The sequence below is a fragment of the Gadus macrocephalus genome, chromosome 6 (genome assembly GCF_031168955.1).
Source record: "Gadus macrocephalus chromosome 6, ASM3116895v1".
NCBI lineage: Eukaryota > Metazoa > Chordata > Actinopteri > Gadiformes > Gadidae > Gadus > Gadus macrocephalus.
Window position 1 is genome coordinate 23,635,495 of NC_082387.1, and position 22,701 is coordinate 23,658,195.

The 22,701-nt window shown below is 44.0% G+C and overlaps 2 protein-coding genes across 2 annotated transcripts in view; both read right to left on the minus strand.

Moving 5' to 3' along the window:
* Positions 1 to 4,390: 4,390 nt before the first annotated feature.
* LOC132460113 (myelin-associated glycoprotein-like) overlaps positions 4,391 to 22,701 on the minus strand; it is a 30,317-nt gene continuing 12,006 nt past the window's right edge. Inside the window, exons 6-10 of the mRNA XM_060055153.1 lie at positions 8,801 to 9,064; positions 8,218 to 8,520; positions 7,051 to 7,129; positions 6,760 to 6,841; positions 4,391 to 5,857 (exon numbers count right to left, since the gene is read on the minus strand). Of these exons, the coding sequence (XP_059911136.1) occupies positions 5,489 to 5,857; positions 6,760 to 6,841; positions 7,051 to 7,129; positions 8,218 to 8,520; positions 8,801 to 9,064 (1,097 nt within the window). The 3' untranslated portion in view covers positions 4,391 to 5,488. The remainder of the gene's footprint in view (positions 5,858 to 6,759; positions 6,842 to 7,050; positions 7,130 to 8,217; positions 8,521 to 8,800; positions 9,065 to 22,701) is intronic.
* LOC132460119 (glycine, alanine and asparagine-rich protein-like) lies at positions 17,773 to 21,601 on the minus strand. Its single transcript, XM_060055160.1, has 3 exons — positions 21,200 to 21,601; positions 19,511 to 19,592; positions 17,773 to 19,054 (listed from the first exon to the last, which is right to left on the minus strand). Exons 1-3 carry the CDS (start codon positions 21,523 to 21,525, stop codon positions 18,806 to 18,808), a joined length of 657 nt encoding a protein of 218 aa, XP_059911143.1. The 5' UTR covers positions 21,526 to 21,601; the 3' UTR covers positions 17,773 to 18,805.

Genomic DNA, 22,701 nt, shown 5'->3' on the forward strand with positions numbered 1-22,701 from the left:
GAGTGAGGCACCACCACGTACCACCTCACCTCTCCGGTGGCGGGTTCCTTCCGGGCCCGCTGAAGCACGCCATCCCACAGCCACAGGGCCTCGAACTTAGCCCACAGTCCCTTGGTGACCAGGGAGAAAACGGCCACTTCTTCCCATGGGGGCCGCCGCTGTAGGTCCAACCACTGTAGCACTGATCGAAGGTCTGCGTCCCCCTCCTGCTGCCGTCTTCATCCTGCGGTGTCGACCTCTCGGAGCTCACAGCAGACTGGGGACGCCACCTCCACCGCAGAACATCCCTCCTCCTGGCTGCACAGCTCCCTTTCACGGCTCTCCCTCCTTTCACAGTAGCGGCAGCCATCCTGACTGCAGGGGCGTCGGGAGAGGGCGTCTGCATTAGCATGGCGTACCCCTGCCCTGTGCACCACACTGAAGCTGTAGGACTGCGGCTCCTCGATCCACCGTGCGACCTGCCCTTCTGGCTCCTTGAAAGACATGAGCCACTGGAGCGCGGAGTGGTCAGTCCTTACAGTGAAGCGCCGGCCACAGAGGTAATATTTGAAGTGGCGTACAGCTCTAACGATGGCCAGCAGCTCGCGACGAGTGACGCAGTAGCGGCGTTCAGCTTTGTTAAATGTCCTGCTGTAGTACGCCACCACCCGCTCCCCTTGCGGCCCCTCCTGTGACAGCACGGCGCCATTGCCAACGTTACTAGCGTCCGTGTCCAGGATGAAGGGCAGGGCAGGGTCAGGAGGGGAGAGCACCGGGGCTTTGGTGAGGGCTCCCTTTAGTGTCACGAAAGCAGACTGGCAATCCTCTGCCCACACAAACTCCCTGTCCTTCTGTAGCAGGCGGAACAGGGGAGCGGCCACACAGGAGAAGCCCCTCACAAAGCGTCTGTAGTAGGACGCCAGTCCGAGGAAGCTTTTCAGCTGTCTGGCGTCAGTGGGGGTGGGCCAGTCCTGGACAGCTTGCACTTTGTCCTCCATGGTGCTAATGCCTTCTCCCCCCACCCTGTGCCCAAGGAAAGTTACCTCTCTCCTCAGGAAATGGCACTTATCAGGATGGAGCTTCAAGCCCGCCGCAGCTACTCTCTCCAGAACCTGACGCAGCGAGGCAAGTGCTGTCTCGAAGGAGCCCCCGTGTGCCAGTATATCGTCCAGGTAGACGATACACTGCTGCCGGCGAGCACAGCCTCTCGAAGGTCGCAGGTGCATTGCAGAGACCGAAAGGGAGGACCCGAAACTGCCACAATCCTCTGCTAGTGCAGAATGCAGTCTTGGGTCTGGCGTCAGGGGCGAGAGGGCACTGGAAGTAGCCAGAGCGGAGATCGAGTGAGGAGAACCAGGACGACCCAGCTACGACATCTAAGGCCTCATCAATGCGCGGGATGGGGTAGGAATCCTTCCTCGTCACTGCGTTAAGTGGCCTGTAGTCGACACAGAATCTCCACTTACCCCTCTTCTTAGGCACCATCACCACGGCTGCTGCCCAGGGACTATCTGAGCTGCTGCATCTCCCACAGCGCCTGGTCCGCAGCCTCCTGGCGGGCCAAGGGCAGGCGACGCGGGCGCATTCTGATGGGCCTGGCATCCCCAGTGTCGATCTCATGCTGCACCAGGTGCGTCTGACCCACATCGCTCTCATTCAAGGCAAAGCTGTCCTTAAACTCCGCTAGTAGTAGCCACAGCTGCTCCTACTGTTGAGGGTCTAGTCCATCACAGTGCCCCTGCCAAATTGCCCGCACAGTAGACAGCACAGTCTCCTCACCTGTCTGGGGAAGCTGGGCAGGGCAGGGGAAGGGGCCCAGGCTCATGGAGTGGGGTCCTGGAGTGGCAAGGGAGTAGTCAGTAGGGGCCGAAACATTGACACGAGGGGGTGGGAAGGGTTTCGGGAGGAGGACTGAGACAATGGACAGGGATTGGGAAGACAGGGTGGTTGGAAGGTCTTTGCAAGGGGGTGAAGGGGGCCGGGGACGTGTGACTGGTCCATCTGAGCTGTTGTCGGTGGGGGCCGGATGTAGGAGGTGTTTGGCGGGGCCATATAGACTGTGGGCCCTCCTTGGAAGCCAATCGCCCCCCTCTCCAGGTCCAGCTGGCAGCCTGCGCACCGCAGGAAGTCCAGCCCTGGGATACAGGGGTCCTGCACAGCTGGGACAACAACCCCTTCCCTTTCATGGGAGCCCTCTCCCCCGTGACCCTGTGTGCGGAGCTGCACAGTTGTAGGTTGGAGTACCGTCCAGGTTGGCAACATTTCTGGCCTCACCAGGGTCACTGTAGACCCTGCATCGACTAAAGTCAAACAGGCCACCCCCTCAACAGTGACAGGAACATGACAAAAGTCCCCTGCCCAGTACCGCCCCACCACGACAACAGGCTCCATGATGCTGTCGTCTGCTTCTGGGGGGGGTGGAGCCCCGCCCCCCCGGCTGCAATGATGGGTTCCTCCAGACGACGTCGGCGGGGGTAAGGGGGCAGGGCCTCGCGTCTCCCTAATTACGCGGACCCTGACCCGTTTCCCTGGGCTCTCACAGTTTTAGGGCACTCTCTGACAACGTGGCCAGGCTGCCCGCAGCCCCAGCAGACCGTCTGCTCTCGACGAGACGGGGGGCGGCGGTCCGCCTGCATACAGACAGCGCGAGTTCAGTCAGGCTGGCTTCTGTGAATCCTCACTCCACTCCCTTGCCGATCTCACCACCGGCTGAGGAGCAGGATGACTGTCGATTGCTCCAGCCCACGCCAGCTCCCTCTCTATAGCCATCTCCAAGGCCTCTTGCAAAGTCTGCGGGGGGGCTAGCTGGGTCTGCATGCGTAGTTCTGTAGGGGAAAGGGCCTGGAGAAACTGATCCCGAGCGAGGCCGCTCTGCACGGCTGGCGGCATGTGGGCGTATGCTCGCCGAGACAGGCTCTCGATATCGTTGGCCAGGGCCCGCAGCGTCTCCCCCGGCTTCCTGCGCCTAATACAGAGTTCTGAGCGCATTAGCCCCGGCTTAACACATAGTCCAAAACGCCTACTTAGTGCCCCCACTAGGGCAACATAGTCCCCCTGTCCTCTGGGCTAAGCAGCAACAAACAAGACAATGCGTCGTCCGCCAAACACATCACAAGCTGCAGCGCTTTGACCTTCACTGACCATCCGGCAGCATCGGCCAAAAGTTCAAATTGCGCGTGGAAAGCTTCCCAGTCAGCCTTACCGGTGTATCTAGGCGTCTTGATGGACACCGGGCTCGATGTGAGAAAGGCGCCGCCATGTCTGTCGCCGTTCTGGCGGCCACGGGCAGTCGGCGCTGCGAACTATGCGGGAAACATCATCTTTTTCAACGGCGGCCGGTTCCCGTTTGGTTCTACCCCTCACCAGAGACTCCGAAGCTACTCCACACGCCCCCTCGTCCTAGTCGTCCATCTCTATCTTCACCCGACAGTCCGCATGGAGCATTATTGTTGTTGAGAAAAAGCGACAACAAAAACAGAGCTAACGGCGGTGGGGCACTTCCTTGCGGTGTGCCCCAAGGAAGCTGCTTAGGTCCTTTACTATTTATCATTTTTACAAATGATCTTCCCTGTGCTACAACTGACACCAATATGGTTACATATGCAGATGACACAACCTTGTGCAGTACGGCCCCTACTTTAAATGATCTAGTAAATATCTTAAATCAGAACCTTGAGAGGGTGTCTCACTGGGTAAAAGATAGCAAACTAGTAATGAATGCGGAAAAACAAAATGCATTACTCAGCTTCAACTGTCAATATCTGGAATACCGATTGAGCAAGTTCAAAAAGCAAAACTACTTGGCGTGCTATTGGACAGTCAACTGTCATGGTCCGACCATATTGATGGGATGGTAATGAAAAGGGGTAGAGGCTTAGCCATGGTCAGGAAGTGCTCCCCATACTTGACATCTTCATTAATGGGTCAAGTCATACAGTCTCTGTTTTTTTGTCATCTGCATTACTGTCCTATAATATGGTCAGCTGCAACTAAGTCTGACCTGAACAAACTGCAACTTGTTCAGAACAGAGCGGCTAGACTGGCACTTAAATGTTTTGTTACGCACTAATGTTTTATTTATGCATTCACGCCTTTCTTGGTTATCTGTCAAACAAAAGCTTAATTCTCGTCTCATCATGTTCTTTAGAACCATTATCTTGAATCAATCACCAGTTTACTTTTACAAACAGTATTTAAAATCAATTAACACACATAATCATAACACCAGGATTACCAGTAATGGCTATTTAAAACCTCCTACACCCAGGACCAATCTCCTCAAACACACAGTTACTTACAGATGTATATCATTCTGGAATCTGTTACCATCTCACATTAACCTCGCACAAAATAAATTGTCATTTAAGATAGCTCTGAAGACACACCTATTGCAGCTGTCCACATGACTGAAATTGTAATCATTTTGTGAACTAAATTACTGTGACCGGTATGTTGTACACATTATCTTTTGTATAATGTTTGGTAATGTATGTATTCTCTATGTTTTATATTGTATGCTCCTATATGGACCCCAGGAAGACTAGCTGCCGCCTCGGCATCAGCTAATGGGGATCCATTCAATAAACAATAAACACATAACACACAAACTATTTAAATGTCCCAGGGTCGCTACATTATAACTCAAGCCTGCGTCCTTAGACAGCGCCCCATAGTGGTGCAATAATTATGCTGCATCCCTTCTGTGGACTTGGGTACAGAATAAACATGATAAATATGTATATATATATATATATATATATATAAAACAACTGAGGACATATTTATACATTTCCCTTAACAGCGATATTCCTAAATCGTCAGCATTGCAAAGTTGCATTTTCCCTGTTGCTAAATATCAAGGTGTTATTCACAAATTCAACCACAAGTTTGATACCCTTACGCCTATAACTATTTATCAATTTGCAGTCCTCCATTGTCTCCAAAACTTTTCGTCTCGCTGCAGCCATTTTCTGATTCTTTGTGAATAGGTCTTACTGAGTTAAGAGTCCTCTCGAGGGCTTTTAAGCCCTCCTCGACTAGAGGTGCTAGTTTTGGGCCTAAAATACTTTGTAAATTGCTCTAATTTAAATCAATTAGGAGTCCAAAAATTAAGACTGACACGCTCATTATTTTTAGGGGTTTCTCCTAAATCAGCCACTAACCCTAACTTTTAACCATAAGATTCTTTGGGAATACGGCCCCTGGTCTAGCCCCTTACTCATCCCTCTAGCCCTTAACTCATCAATGTAGCCCTTAACTCATCCCTCTAGCCTTTACCCATCAATGTAGCCCTTAACTCATCCCTCTAGCCTTTACCCATCAATGTAGCCCTTAACTCATCCCTCTAGCCTTTACCCATCAATGTAGCCCTTAACTCATCCCTCTAGCCTTAACCCATCAATGTAGCCCTTAACTCATCCCTCCGGCCCTTAGCTCATCCCTCATCCACCCAGAGGAAGTGTAGGGGCCTCCGGGGCCCTGGGCCCCAGAGGGTCTCTGCCCCAGGAGCTCAGATGTCTTTTTTCTTGGACTTCTTCTTCCAGTTCACTGTTGTGTACAGGACATCCCAGTCCGCCACCTGCCTGTCTGCTGCTGGGTCTGCTGCTTCCTCTGAATCCCGTTGGGTCAAGGCTGAGGAACCTGCTGCTGTTACAGCCTCCTCTCTCCGTCCAACAGCCCCTTCTCCCAGTCCAACAGCCCCTTCTCCCAGTCCAACAGCCCCTCCTCCCAGTCCAACAGCCCCTTCTCCCAGTCCAACAGCCTCTTCTCCCAGTCCAGCAGCCTCTCCTCCTGCTCCAACAGGCTCCTCTCTCGGTCCGACCGTGTTCTTCAGTTTATCAATGTTAGCATAGATGTCCTCCCCACTTTTGAAGCACACCTGAGTGAGATATTTATGGATTTACTGATGGGGATGTCACCAGAACTTCACACTTTTCTCTCTGATACACACACAGACACACACACACACACACACACACACACACACACACACACACACACACACACACACACTTTGAAATATTTTACTTATGTCATTGGCGCTTGAATTTAAAAGGCACCCAGTGCAACTTTATGTAAACATTCAATGAAAAATAAACATTCAATTTCTAGTCTTTTTTACACGTAGTAAGTTTCAATAACTCCATACCATTACATATCGACATTCAAGGAGCAAAGATGAGACGTCGTTGTGTGGTGAGAACTGATAGAAAATCGTAAACAACAACAATCGCCGGTGGGGAGAAGCCATTTTTCCATTGACTGGAAGCCTGCTTTATTTATTGTAGGTTACAAAAAATAAAGAAAATGGCGGCATTGTTGTTGTTATCGATTTTGTATCAGTTCTCACCACACAACGACGTCTCATCTTTGCTGCTTAAATGTCGGTATGTAATGGTATGGAGTTATTGAAACTTACTACGTGTAAAAAAGACTAGAAATTTAATGTTTATTTTTAAGCCTCGAAAGTTGCACTGGGTGCCTTTAAGGTAGCTCAACTCCTGCTAGCTCCCACCTAACCGTGGTTTCCTGGGTTAAAACCGGTTAAGTTTAGGGTGGCCTTGGGACTGAGATAGGGTTAGTGTTTCCTGGATAAACATAGGGTTGTATCAGGGCAACCTGTTTACATATAAGGTAAGGGTAACCTTGTCAAAGATTGTGTTTGGGTTACCTGTTTACAGATAAGGTTAGGGTTACCTTGGTAAAGGTAGTGCTAGGGTTAGCCCGCTGTTGGATTGTTTTCAGGTGGGGTAACCTGGGTAAAAATAGGGCGAGGGTTACCTGGGTGTTCTCTTGGTGGGATTGAGCTTGGTTGATTAGAGCATTGTTGCCGAGTCTTGTTTGGTTGGACGTTTTCCAAGCTCTGGAATGTTGACAGTAGGGAAGAAGAAGAAGAAGAAGAGGTTAGGAAGGTTGATCCCATGGCCAGACAAGGAAAGTGGTTTCAGTTCAGATAATGAACTCGGTGTGACTGAATGCTAGTTGTTCAATAAGGACAATGATTGAATAATCAGTGAAGAAATTTGTGAAGAAATGGGCATTCTTACAATCACTGGCTAGCGGTCCACGTACCTTGAGGCACACACTGTTGCAAACAGCAGACCCGCGGCTAACACCGCAGTAGCAGCTATCCAGGGCAGTTGGTCTGAGTCTGAAAAGGTGGCATCAGGATTTTTTGATTGGACCAATCACTGCATTTTGAGAATCCCTTGTGCTTATTAGACGTCACAAGCCATTAAGAAAAACACAAAAGGAAATTTCTTACCAACCTACCAATTGGCGCAGTCAATCATGGGGGCGTCCGGGGAGTTGATCTACCCCTCCGTTCTTTAGTTTATAATAGGGGTTGGCTTATGAGGTGCATCTTTAGATTGGTTTTCTTCCTCCCTTTCTATTAGGAACTATTGCGTGGCCATTGGTTACTTTAAATCCTCCGCCTCCACTTCACTATGGGGTGCCTCAAGGCTCAGTCCTTGGCCCTTATTTATTTTCCATATATATTTTAACGCTTTGTCAAATCCTTCATCAGTACATCAGTTAGTATTTATATGCAGACAACTGCCGGACCAATTTCTTCTTTGACTACAATTTATAGTTGTTAAATGCTTTCTTCCGCTAAATTCAGATAAATTGGAAGCCATTATCATAGGGGCAGGCGAGAGAGCACTTCTCCTCATGGTATCCCGTTGCATCAAACCCCAATGCAGAAATGTTGGTGTCATCTTTGCTAACAACTTTAACCACAAGAAGATATCAGTCTTTGATTGTGTTTCTGCAGCTTAGTATTATCTATAGAATTTTGATTGTTTTTATCCAGTTAGTGTCTCAACTGTTTTTAACACTCTCATCTCTTCCTGCTTAGACTACTGTAACTCGTTGTATTCCTGGCCCTCTCAATACAACTTCTCCAACCTTGAGCTTCTTCTTTAAAATCTCTCCTAATTCACCTTGTTTGTCATTTTTACTTTATCTATTCATTCAACTATCTTGTATGTATGTCTGTGTAAAACACATTGTAACTTTGAAAAGTGATATTTGAATGAATATAATTTTTATTATTATTATTATTATTATTATTATTATTATTATTATTATTATTATTATTATTATCATATATCGTCTGTACATCCCTCCTATTTGTGATGGGAGTATCCAGAAGTGAATATCTTGTGAAACAACATGGAATGACTGATCAGCCTCACAGCTCCCACATGTCCCTTTATCTCCCAGAGGACAGACCTGTCAGGGTTGGCTGTGTCTCCAGGTGGGGGACAGGAAGCTCCTGGCTGGTGTTCCCGGCAGCGTTGGAGCTGTGGCAGGTCAAGGCTGTCAGACCAGCAGGGGCCCTCATTGTGAGGGAGCTCCTCAACATGGCGTTCTCCAGGTTGACCTGGCTAACAGACACGTCTTCAGAACCCAACACCAGTTCCCCATCCAACCGCCACTCCAGAGACGGTGATGGTCTGCCCACGCTGTAGCAGGAACATCGCACCCAGGCTGCAATTCTGCTGCAGCCTGAAGAGGGCAGGATCCTGGGAGGAGCTGTGAATACAGGGAAGATGGAAGACAATGAGAAGAGTGAATTTGGAGAAGTCATCTTACTTCCTCACCAAAAACATTGTTATCACTACATCACCAAACTCAGGGTTGTTCCTGGTGTTTAGTCAATCTAACTTTGAATGTCGATCTTACAATAAGAGGTCAGCGTCATCAAAAGAGCAGAATAAAAATTTAAATGAATTGAAAAAACAAATTCAGGGTTGACTGTCTTGTTGAAAAGAATAAACTTTTCATTTGCTCACTGGTTTTGGGTCAATATTACCTTGAATGTCGATCTTGTAGACATTAGACATTTCTGTGCCAATGTCATTCCTGACCTCACAGAATAAAACGTTATTGGCGTTAAACAGCTGGATGGACAGAGAAGATCCACTCCCGATCTTAAGGATGTGTTCTCCGTGTATTCGGTACCAGGTGACCTCGCTGACAGCAGGGTTAGCATGACTGGTGCAGGTCAGGTTGAGGCAGCCTCCCTCTCTGGCTGGAAGACACGGGCTGCCGACAGCAGAGGTGTTCCTGGGGGCATCTGAGAGAGAACCCACCAATCAGAGCCTAGCCCTCAGCTCCGCTGTCATGTTGGTTAGATGTTGTGAGTTTAACAAAACTGTTTTGAATATAATAAAATATAGTAAATGAATTGAAAAACAGGAGAAGCATTAAAAGTCGTTGTTTATCAACACACTGCTTTGTCTTCTTAAATCAAAGAAGCTTTGAGGTATATTTACAGAGAAGATCAATATAAAAAGTTAATAAATAATAAAATGTACTCTCCATTGAAAAGGTAGTACATTGACTCACATGAGATACTGAGTTGGTATCTTGTAGACGTCACAGTTTTGTTCCCAGATGGTATGTAGTAGGCCGCAGTGCAGGAGACATTGTTTCCATGGTGAAGGAGGGAGGCGTTGAAGGTCAGAGTGGAGGTCACGTTATCGTTCTGCTGGAGCTGGGTGCTGAGCCCCAGGGCGGGGGTCCACGTCACAGTGGGGGGGTGGGTGTCACAGTAGGACGGGGCAGAGCACCCCAGCTCCACAGGAGTCCCCTCCACCACCGGCTCCTTGGGGGTGGTCAAATGAGGTGCATCAGGGAGCCCTGGGTACCAAATCAATTTGGAGCGGTTACTATGGAGACCCAAGCATTACCAGCATTCAGCATCATCTGAACCACAGTGAGACCAATACATGTTTGTTTCAGACTGACACACATTGAACTTACCCTTGATCTGGATGGTAATTTTGTTCTCCTTAAAACTATATTTGAATGGCTTTCCACAGTCAATTCTAAAATAATATTGAACATTGTCTTCAAGAACGTTATTGAATGTTGTAGTACAGTTGTACGCTGTTAGATTTCCCCTGAATGTTGTAGTACTGATAGTTATTTTATCTTTTTTCCATGTTGGTATACATCCAGGATGTAGCTTGTCTTCAAACTCGTCCTTCACGGTGAAGGAACAAGGAACGGTAACACAGGATCCACTGAGTGTCGTCACTCTTTTCGGCATTAGGGCCCCAAATTCAGCAGAGCTGCAACCATCACCTTTAAAAAAAAGGGGTTGATAAAACCAAAGACTCAATCGATGCACAAACTTTGACAAAATATTCTAATTTAACATTGAATGTCCTAACAAAAAATCAAAAAGACAATTTATCCGTATCAATTAATTATTATTAGTAAGTAATATTATTTACTAAGTTATTAGTTAGTATTATTAATAACTATTATTATCATTATCATTATTAGTATTATTATTATTACGTCAAGGTCATTATGAGTGCTAGCTCAACTATTGTTCTTCATAAGTTTTATTCTTTCTTTCGTTCTTTATTTCTTTGTTATTCTCTACAAACTTTGGGACATATCTCCTTCCTCAATTTTTCACCTATAGACTCCATTCAAATTTTAAAATATTCAGAATAGCTTGGGATCGTCCGCATTGCGGACGAGGCATCTAGTTAATATATCTATGCGTGTGAGTACCAAATGTGTTCGGCTGCCAGATCGGCTCTGGGCATCGATACATTAACTAGATGCCTCGTCCGCGGTGCTGGCCAATGGAGTCGAACGTCATCTTACCACAGTAAGCTGCTCACCAATAAAATTGTGTTGGTCGTGATTCATGTACTTTTTCAATAACCATAACTTGCTCAATTTTCAACCGATTTTCAAACAGTTTGGTTTGTTATAAACGTCAGAGATGTAGGTATGACAGTACATACTTATGAATAATTGTTAGGTTCTAAGAAAAATAGAATAATGTTCTTAAATAGGTACAAGATTTCCCCTTACAAATATACATCAAGAAAGGCTGCATGTTGAAATCCCCACCCTGTACAGAGATGTATTTATGTAATTATATATAACCATGTGTTTTCATATGAAATCAACATTAAACAGAACAGATAGGTGCAATAAATACACACATGCACATTGGTATTCATTTTATTTATGTTAAATCAATATATGGTCTACTAAAACTCTGAAAAAGCAAAAGTTTGTAAGAAACCAAACCGAAAAGAAACGTAAAATCGAGTATTAGCGTTTGTGCAGATCACTGATTTACGTCCGCTACAACAGATTCCCCCAGAAAGCTTTACTGTGGTAAGATGGCGCCCTATGGTGATGTTCTAGACGCCGCCGTAGGGCATCTAGTAAATGTATATATCTATGGGCTCTGGGGTCCTAGATGCGCATTAATGACGCACTTCCTGTAAACGATGTCACTAAATGCGCATGCGCGTCACTCAGTAGCCGGTGTGACAGCGATATGTAAATGTATTCATTGCTAAGAAGTAACTAGTTGTTTAGCTGTTGATAAACAGCTTTTTCAATAATTTTGCATAAAAATGGTAAGTTAGATATGGGCCTATAATTGTTCATGAGTGATGTATCTATATTGTTATTTTCTTAGAAGTGACTTGATGACTGTTAATGACTGTTGTTTTTAACAAGCATTGATTTAATTAATCTACAAGTAAGTCATTCAATTGCTATGCAAATGTATAGAATAAATCCAAGTCATACAAATGCTTAAAATAATACCTTAAATGGTATTGGTATTAAAATGTATTTAATCTGTCATTCAAAAGTCTTAAAAATGCCAATACATTGGGATTGGGATTTTGTCAGACGTTTTTTTTCTCATGTTGTTATTTAGAAATCCCCAAATAATTTAAGCAGAAGCATCTATCAGTCAAAAATGCATCTCACATTTACACCTTAGTCAGTTAGTTCAGTATGGCATTTAATGTGGTTTTAGAAATTCAAGTCTGAGTCTATGACTGCATCAAGAATTCTTGGTGTGTGCATTCTAACATAACAGCTGTGCACTGACTTTTAATTGTTCATCCCTTGCACCAAAGACCATTACTTCAGTTTTTTCATTGTTCAATTTAAGACAATTTGGCATATCCAGTGATTGAAGTAGTTATTTAGCTGTTGATAAACAGCTTTTTCAATGATTTTGCTTAAAAATGGTAAGTTAGATATGGCTTGATGACTGTTGTTTTCAGAGCCTGTGGGAATCACCTGTGCGATATCGCCACTGCAGATGAATAAAAAGAAATATATACAAATATGTCCTCTGTATGTGCCCGTGTGTGTATCCAAACACATACACTGCAATTAACATACAGCTCAATGTAAATCCATGAAAACATCATGTTTTGATCCCACGGCCAATTGAGGATATATTCATGAATGTGGTAACACATTATATACATTCTTAATATAGGCCTACCTTGAATTTTTTACTATTTTACAGATGTTTGTTAAATTATAGAGCAAAGATACCCCTAGTGGAAACGAGGAAAATGTTACATTTTTTATTGTTATTAGTTGTATAGGCAAGGATACAATTCATTGAACAAAAAACAAAAAAAAATTCAAGGAATAGGATGAATATCTAACACGAACACATTCATGAATTCATCCTCAATTCATCCTGGGATCTAAAATTTCCGTTTTTTAAGGATTTACATTTAAGCTGTTCCTCAGTTGTAGTAATGTGTTGTCTTATTTATTCTGTTTTGTATGAGCAAATAATATTTCGTCAAGATTTTATTTGCTCATACTGTCCAAGTTTTTCATTTTCAGTTAATAGAAACTAGAAAATACTGTCTTAATATCTAACTCTAACAATGCCAATCCTTACTTTAACATATGGGAAAATAAAAATATGCATTTATCAGTGCTTTTAGACGTGTTTCCAAGACGTGTGAGAGAACGGGCTCCGTTCAATGAAATCAAAGAGCACCGTTTATAAACAACACTTCCAGGTTTTGTCCGTTGGCTTGTTTCAATACGTCAAGTGTCGATACGTCATCTGTAAGCGCAGGACCCCGAGCCGATCTGGCAGCCGAACACATCTGGTACTCACACCACTCACACCGGAACTGTACAATAAAAAAAAAAAACTCGCGCCAGTCTCAAACACAACAACAACAATTTCGTCTTCGATTCAATCCGTGTATTGTTCGTTCTTTGAATATTCAGATTTAAAACAAAATCAGAAAAAATAATTAAGTCGTTTTTTGTTTTTTTCTGATTTGGTTTTGAAACCGAAAAAGGGCAAAAGGAATAAACAAATAAACGGTATTTTTCTGTTTTTTAAATCAAAACGGGAAAACTGAATAATCCAGTTGCTTGTTTAGTTTGCATGATATTTAGATCTAATCTCAATGAATGCCGGGAAAAGGGCACGCAGATTAAAAAAAAATACATATAAAGACGTTTCAAACGTTCCATCGAGTCTCTCGCATTCTACAATGGCCAGCTTTATTGTTTTCCGTGGGAGCCGGCGACTTAGTCTGCGAGTGGACGATATGAAAATAAATCGGAAACTAGATTTCTCCTTCGAAGGTTATGCTCCACACAGAACCTCCTCACCGTCATAACGGAGCACCAGATTGCTTTAGAGCGGTACTGATCGCGTCGTGTGTCTTTCCAGTGTCAAATAGTTTACAAATAAAATCACCATAAGGTTCAAGTGCGGCCATAACTAAGGCTAAATATAACTAGACACTCTATTGCTGGTTTAGGTGGTTGGCTCTTTTTTCTTCGCTGCGTTCTGCCTTCTGGTGTAGCCTATAACTATAAATGTATCTATTTTATTTTTTGTGTTTCAGGTTTAAAAAACCAACACACAAAACACACAAACAAAAATAAATCTGTGTATGGTTCGTTCTTTGAATATTCCGAATTAAAACAAAATCAGAAAAAACAATTAACAGAGTCGTTTTTAGTTTTTTTCTGATTTGGTATTGAATCGGAAAAAGAGAAAAAGGAATAAATAAATAAACAGCATTTTATTTGTGTTTGTGTGTTTTGTGTGTTGGTTTTTTAAACCCGAAACAGAAAAAAAAAAGTAGGCTCCATTTTTGAATCCGTTGTCCATTTTATAATATGTCCATGATTTTCCCACACGATGAGGTTTGGCCGTTTTGAGTACACCATCCGGGTCCTTTCAGTACACTCATTTTCGCCCAAACTTAATTGGAACGCCTTACGCCCCGTGCCCACTACCTCCGTCAGTTTTCCGTTGCCCATTGACTTTGAATGGGGACGGTCGCGCAATGCATTGTGGATCCGTCCGTTGACTTGGAGCGTTCGCCACCGTCAAAAAGTTGAAAAATGTTCAACTTTTTCGGCCGCGACGGATCCGTCATCCAATCAGATCGCGTATGCAAATTTAAGCACTGTGACGCGACTCGGGCTCTGACGATACTGGAAAGCGGGAAAGCGGGTCATCTTGCCTCGCAACAAGCAGGAAGAAGCGGGAAGAACCCGGCGAAGCGATTTGATTGGCTGACGGTTGCCTCTTCAAAGACTACTCCCCCATCCGTCAGCCACGCCTTCCCACGTCCGTTGACTGACGGTGCAGTGGGCACGAGGCGTTACGTACTCAAACAAGTATAGTGAGTACTGATAGTGTGGATATTGGAACAAAGGTGTACTCCCGGTAGAAGCCTCATGCCAATAACCATGCTCGCCTCTCCAATAGTAATTAGGGGTGAGGGGGGGCTATCAGACCGTCACTCAAACCACCGCGGCAGTGGAGATTTGATTCATGATGTATTAGTGGAGCTGACGTTGGCTGAACATAGTTTTCCGGTTGATGTTTTTTAAGTTCTTGTAAGAATATTCCAAGTTGAAGTTCTACATAAATGTAAGATCAATTTTGAGGGTGTTTAGCTCAAACATTTTCTGTGGCTGTGTCCCTGCACACGGAGCGTGCAGGCGCGTGTGTTTGTGTGTGTCGTAAAATTATGTAAATTATGTAATTATGTAATGTGTTATTAGGTAAATTAGGTCGTGTTCAGGTGTTTATTTTGCTCACATTACAGTGAATACTACAGGTATTAACAGAGGAATATAGAGAGTGCTGCCAATATTAACATAGTACTATAGGTAATAACCGAGTATTAAAGGTATTAGAGAGTGTACTACAGAGATAACTTCAGTGCTACAGGTATTAATATAGTACCTATTAAAGGTAACATCAGAGAGGGTTGAGATGTTTACCTTGCAGGAGACTACAGAGCAGGAATAGTCTCCAGGATCCAGTCATGTTCTCCTCCAGAACTTCATCAGGAGAAATACAAAAATCTCTTAATTTCATCATTAAAACTATAGAGGACATTAGCCTCTGTACCACACTGAATATCGTACTACACTTAAGGTATTCAGTACTGCACTAATTATAGTGAGATACTGTAAACTGCTATAGAAGTGTCTATTTCAAAATACCAGTAAATCTATCACTACCATTACTAATTCAACTAATTTTCAAGCACATAATACCGATATTCAAAGAAGAACAATGATAATATCCATGCTCATGTGATTTAATTGGACATGTTCAACCCTTGAGAGGTTTAGATACAGATATAAATAGGAAAACAAAAGATAAAACATTTTTGTCTGCCCAAGGTCAAACTAAAACCGTTATTGCTTGAATAAAACTTAAAATAATATATATCAATACATGTAATCAGGAATTATGTTCCTTGGTTCTAGCAGTCAGACGTAAAGTTGACTTACGTGATAGAGGTGAAGGACTTCATAAGGAGTTCCTGAAGAGAAACAATGTTGTTTAATCTTTCTGTCCAGGCATGAGTGAATGAGTAACTTGTTAAAATTTGCATGAGCACAGACATACCTTTATGTTAATAGAGCTGAGCCAACATACAGGAAGAAGATAAAGTTAGTGATTAAAGTTAAACCAAACCATAATCAACCAATATTCAACACTGTCAACACTATTGTTTCAGTTCTCTGTTAGCACTGATCTGGTAATACCATTCATAATATTAACACTGTTAATGCAGCTAATTCTGTTTTCTATTAATACTATTGATACTGGTCTCTGTTAATACTGTTACTAATGTAAACACTATTAAAGCTGTTCATACTGTTCCCTGGTAATACTGTGGATACTAACCTCTATTCATTTTGTTATCAATGTAAACACTGTTTATGTGGTTCTCTGTTGACACTGTTCTCTGTTAACACTGTTGATACTGTTCTCTGTTAATACTGGTTTAGACCAGGCTCTCTAGGCCGTAACAAACTTAAAGGGGTAGTTCGGAATTTGGACATAGGGCCTGATTCCCAAGTGAGCATTGGTATTCTTTATCACTGGAGACAGTTTTCAACACATTTCATTCAGTCCTTCTAGTTGCAGAGTTCGCTCGTGCTAGGCTAGCGCACGGCAACGGGCAATGCTAGCCTGCTATTAAAAACAGTCTTACCCACTCCACAGTACACCCGAGGTAAATCAATTATAACGCCAGACTATAGATTTAAATGTCTGTGTTGATAGAATAATGTTAGAAATAAAACTAACCTTGCATCGTATGAATCATCGAGGGACTACTTTCTCAGCATGCGGAATTTGACTATGCTCCGGTTCGTTTTGTAACCGAATCATGACAGAAGAACGTAAACAGAGAAATGTGGGACGGAAGCGCAATTGAAGGACTAGGCAACAGGTGGTTCAGTGTGCTTTTAGAAATTGTAGAAATAAACGCTCCAGATGGGCACCACAAAGTTTCCACCAATTTCCAGTGCGAGATCCAGAAAGGACTCAACTGTGGCTTGTTGCTGCTGGCTTGGACATCAAAACACCGGCTCGTAGCCTACATGTACGGTTCGTTGGGTACAACAAATTCCTCATAATCGTCTTCAAAAGCAGATGCATCGCTAATTCCTCCAAAGGTGGCTATATCTTGTTAATTGAAAACGCTAATAGAATTCCTTCGGTCGCTGACCGTGGTAAAGTTAGTTTTATATTGGACGTTGGATATTCGACACATTCGAAAAATCTATTTAGCACTGGCTTCGATGGACGAATTTGTGTCATACCAACTTAGATGTGTTAATACAAGGCCTACCTATGTAAAACAAAGCTTATTTCTTTAAAAACCATTTTGATTTTATAAAAAAATGTAATGTTAAAAAAGGCTATAAATCTATTATGCGGCCTGACCTTTTGACCTACACATATCAAAACACATCTGGTGAACTCAGCTAACTGCCCCACACATAACACAAAGCTTATTTTTTCCAAAATCCCACCTTTTGATTTTATACTATTTTTTTTATGTTAAAAAAGGCTATAAATCTATTATTCGGCTTGACCTTTTGACCTACCCATATCAAAACACATCTGGTGTAATCAACTAACTGCCCCACACATAACACAAAGCTTATTTTTTCCAAAATACCACCTTTTCATTTTATACTATTTTTTTAATTTAAAAAAAGGCTATAAATCTATTATGCGGCTTGACCTTTTGACCTACCCATATCAAAACACATCTCGTGTAATCAACTAACTGCCCCACACATAACACAAAGCTTATTTTTTCCAAAAACCCACCTTTTGATTTTATACTATTTTTTTAATGTTAAAAAAAGGCTATAAATCTATTATGCGGCTTGACCTTTTGACCTACCCATATCAAAACACATCTGGTGAACCCATCTAACTTCCCCACACATAACACAAAGCTTATTTTCTCAAAACACCTACCCTTTGATTTTATATTTTTTACTCTCAGAAAAAGCTATAAATCTATTATGCGGCTTGACCTTTTGACCTACCCATATCAAAACACATCTGGTGTAATCAACTAACTGCCCCACACATAACACAAAGCTTTGTGTTATGTGTTAAGGATGGCAGCTTCCTCATACGTTGCACTCAGAGAGATAGTTGGGACGGAGACAATGAACTCTTTAGCTCTTTGGCATGGTTTATTTTCTCAATACCATTTATACATGTTACGCTCAGCCGAGCTCTTTTAGAACTGCATTATACATCCTGAACATGTGCTTGATGTGAACGCACCTTCATTTACATATGCAAGCCTGCATCCTTACACAGCTCCCCACAGTGGTGCAATAATTATGCTGTGGACTTGGGTAAAGAATAATCACAATATATATATATATACATACACTGTATATAAAACAACTGAGGACATATTTATACATTTCCCTTAAAAGCGATATTCCTAAATCGTCAGCATTGCAAAGTTGCATTTTCCCTGTTGCTAAATATCAAGGTGTTATTCACAAATTCAACCACAAGTTTGATACCCTTACGCCTATATCTATTTATCAATTCGCAGTCCTCCATTGCCTCCAAAACCTTTCGTCTCGATGCAGCCATTTCCAGATTCTTTGTGAATAGCTCTTACTGAGTTAAAGAGTCCTCTCGAGGGCTTTTAAGCTCTCCTAGACTTAGGTGCTACTTTTAGGCCTAAAATACTTAAAATACTGTGAATTGCTCCAAGTAAAATCAATTAGGAGCCAAAGACTGACAAGACTGACACGCCCATTATTTTTAGGGGTTTCTCCTAAATTCGCCACTTGTGAATAACTTTCAACCCTAAGATTCTTTGTGAATCTGCAGCCCTTAACTCATCCCTGCAGCCCTTAACTTATCCCTGTAGCCTTTACCCATCAATGTAGCCCTTAGCTCATCCCTCTAGGCTAGCCTTTACCCATCAATGTAGCCCTTAACTCCTCCCTCTAGCCTTTACCCATCAATGTAGCCCTTAACTCCTCCCTCTAGCCTTTACCCATCAATGTAGCCCTTAACTCATCCCTCTAGCCTTTACCCATCAATGTAGCCCTTAACTCCTCCCTCCCCTTAGCTCATCCCTCTAGCCCTTAGCTCATCCCTCATCCACCCCAGAGGAAGTCTAGGGGGCCCTGGGCCCCAGAGGGGCTCTGCCCCAGGAGCTCAGACCTCTTTTTTCTAGGTCTTCTTCTTCCAGTTCACTGTTGTGTACAGGACATCACAGTCCTCCACCTCCCTTTCTGCTGCTGGGTCTGCTGCTTCCTCTGAATCCCGTTGGGTCAAGGCTGAGGAACCTGCTGCTGTTACAGCCTCCTCCCTCGGTCCAACAGCCCCTTCTCCTGCTCCAACAGGCTTATCTCTCGGTCCGACCGTGTTCATCAGTTTATCAATGGTGGCATAGGTGTCCGCTCCACTTTTGAAGAACAGCTGAGTGAGATATATATATACAGATTTACTGATTGGGGTTCTGGATGTCACCAGAACCTCAGGGATCTCACAATTTTCTCTCACACACGCACACGCACACACCCACACACACACACATACATTTTGACATATTATTTATTTCATGGGAGCTCAGATTTATGGAGCTCAATTCCTACTGGCTCCCACGTAACTTGAACCCTGGTTTCCTGGATTAAAACCAGTTAAGTTCAGCGTGGCATTCAGACAGAGATAGGTTTGGGTTACCTGGATAAACATAGGGTCGGGTTAGGGTAACCTGTTTACAGATAAGGTTAGGGTTACCTTGGTAAACATAGGGTTAGGGTAACCTGTTTACAGATAAGGTTAGGGTTACCTTGGTAAACATAGTGTTACGGTCAGCCGGCTACAGATTGTCTTCAGATAGGGTAACCTGGGTCAAAATAGAGGGCGGGTTACCTGGGAGTACTCTACGTTGGGTGGAGCTTTGTTGATGAGAGCGTCGCTGCCGAGTCCTGTTTGGTTGTCCATTTTCCAAGCTCTGGAATGTTAACAGTAGGGACGAAGAAGAAGAGGGAGGAGAAAAAAAGAAGCTGACCATTTTTGACGGACAATGTGGTTAGCTGTATTGATCCCACTGCCAGGCATGGAACTTGGGTACAGAATAACCAAGCCCCCCTTCCCTGGATTTGGGTACAGAATAAACACACACACACATATCCATATATATATATACATAACAACTGAGGACATATTTATACATTTCCCTTAACTGCGATATTCCTAAATCGTCGGCATTGCAAAGTTGCATTTTCCCTGTTGCTAAATAGCTAAATGTTATTCACTAATTAAACACAAGTTTGATACCCTCACGCCTATATCTCTTTATCAATTCGCAGTCCTCCATTGTCTCCAAAACATTTTGTCTGGCTGAGGCGAGACGAAAGATTCTACTAAGATTCTTTGTGAATACGGCCACTGGTCTAGCCCCTTACTCATCCCTTTAGCCCTTTGCTAATCCCTGTAGCCCTTAACTCGTCCCTGCATCCCTTAACTCATCCCTCTAGCCTTTACCCATCAATGTAGCCCTTAACTCATCCCTCTAGCCTTTACCCATCAATGTAGCCCTTAACTCATCCCTCTAGCCTTTACCCATCAATGTAGCCCTTAACTCATCCCTCTAGCATTAACTCATCCCTGTAGCCCTTAACTCATCCCTCTAGCATTAACTCATCCCTGTAGCCCTTAACTCCTCCCGCTAGCCTTTACCCATCAATGTAGCCCTTAACTCATCCCTCTAGCCTTTACCCATCAATGTAGCCCTTAACTCATCCCTCTAGCCTTTACCCATCAAAGTAGCCCTTAACTCATCCCTCTAGCCTTTACCCATCAAAGTAGCCCTTAACTCATCCCTCTAGCCTTTACCCATCAATGTAGCCCTTAACTCATCCCTCTAGCCTTTACCCATCAATGTAGCCCTTAACTCATCCCTCTAGCCTTTACCCATCAATGTAGCCCTTAACTCATCCCTCTAGCCTTTACCCATCAATGTAGCCCTTAACTCATCCCTCTAGCCATTACCCATCAATGTAGCCCTTAACTCATCCCTCTAGCCTTTACCCATCAATGTAGCCCTTAACTCATCCCTCTAGCCTTTACCCATCAATGTAGCCCTTAACTCATCCCTCTAGCATTAACTCATCCCTGTAGCCCTTAACTCATCCCTCTAGCATTAACTCATCCCTGTAGCCCTTAACTCATCCCTCTAGCATTAACTCATCCCTGTAGCCCTTAACTCCTCCCGCTAGCCTTTACCCATCAATGTAGCCCTTAACTCATCCCTCTAGCCTTTACCCATCAATGTAGCCCTTAACTCATCCCCCTAGCCTTTACCCATCAAAGTAGCCCTTAACTCATCCCTCTAGCCTTTACCCATCAATGTAGCCCATAACTCATCCCTCCGGCCCTTAGCTCATCCCTCATCCACCCCAGAGGAAGTGTAGGGGAAGTGCAGGGGATCTGAGCTCCTGGGGCAGAGACCCTCCGGGGCCCTGGGCCCCAGAGGGTCCCAGGGCCTAGGACTTCTTCTTCTAGGACTTCTTCTTCCAGTTCACTGTTGTGTACAGGACATCACAGTCCGCCACCTGCCTGTCTGCTGCTGGGTCTGCTGCTTCCTCTGAATCCCGTTGGGTCAAGGCTGAGGAACCTGCTGCTGTTACAGCCTCCTCTCTCGGCCCAACAGCCCCTTCTCCCAGTCCAACAGCCCCTTCTCCCAGTCCAACAGCCCCTTCTCCCAGTCCAACAGCCCCTTCTCCCAGTCCAACAGCCCCTCCTCCCAGTCCAACAGCCCCTTCTCCCAGTCCAACAGCCCCTTCTCCCAGTCCAACAGCCCCTCCTCCCAGTCCAACAGCCCCTTCTCCCAGTCCAACAGCCTCTCCTCCTGCTCCAACAGGCTCCTCTCTTGGTCCGACCATGTTCTTCAGTGTATCAATGTTAGCATAGATGTCATCCCCACTTTTGAAGAACACCTGAGTGAGATATTTATGGATTTACTGATGGGGATGTATCCAGAACCTCAGGGATCTCACAATTTTCTTTCTCACACACACACACACACACACACACACACACACACACACACACACACACACACACACACACACACACACACACACACACACACACACACACACACACACACACACACACACACACATTTTGACATATTATTAATTTCATTGGAGCTCAGACTTATGGGAGCTCAACTCCTACTCCCACGTAACTCACACCCTGGTTTCCTGGGTTAAAACCGGTTAAGATTAGGGTGGCCTTGGGACAGAGATAGGGTTGGGGTTACCTGGATAAACATAGTGTCAGGTTAGGGTAACCCATTTACAGATAAGGTTAGGGTTACCATGGTAACCATAGGGTTAGGGTAACCCATTTACAGATAAGGTTATGGTTACCTTGCTAACGATAGTGTTAGGGTAACCTGTTTACAGATAAGGTTAGGGTTACCTTGGTAAAGATAGTGTTACGGTCAGCCGGCTACAGATTGTTTTCAGATAGGGTAACCTGGGTATAAATAAGGGGAGGGTTACCTCCTTGGGCTTCCCTTGGTTGGGTAGAGATTTGTTGAGTAGAGCATCCTTGCCGAGTCTTGTTTGGTTGGCCATTTTCCAAGCTCTGGAATGTTAACAGTAGGGAAGAAGAAGAAGAGGAAGTAGAAAAATAAGCTGGCTATTTTTGATTGACATGTGGTTAGCTTTATTGATCCCACTGCCAGAAATGGAGGGTGGTTTCAATTCACCTTATGAACTCGGTGTAACTGAATGCTAATTATTCAATAATGACAATAATTGAATAATCAGTAAAGAAATCAGTGAAGAAATGGACATTGGTAAAATCACTGGCTAGCAGTCCACGTACCTTACGGCACACGCTGTTGCAAACAGCAGACCCGCGGCTAGCACCGCTATAGCAGCTATCCAGGGCAGTTGGTCGGAGTCTGAAAAGGTGGCATCAGGAATTTGAGATTGGATGTGTCAACAATGCATATTAAGAATCCCTTGTGCTTATTAGACGTCACAAGCCCTTAAAAAAGTCACAAAAGGTAATTTCTTACCAACCTACCAATTGTTGCAGTCCAT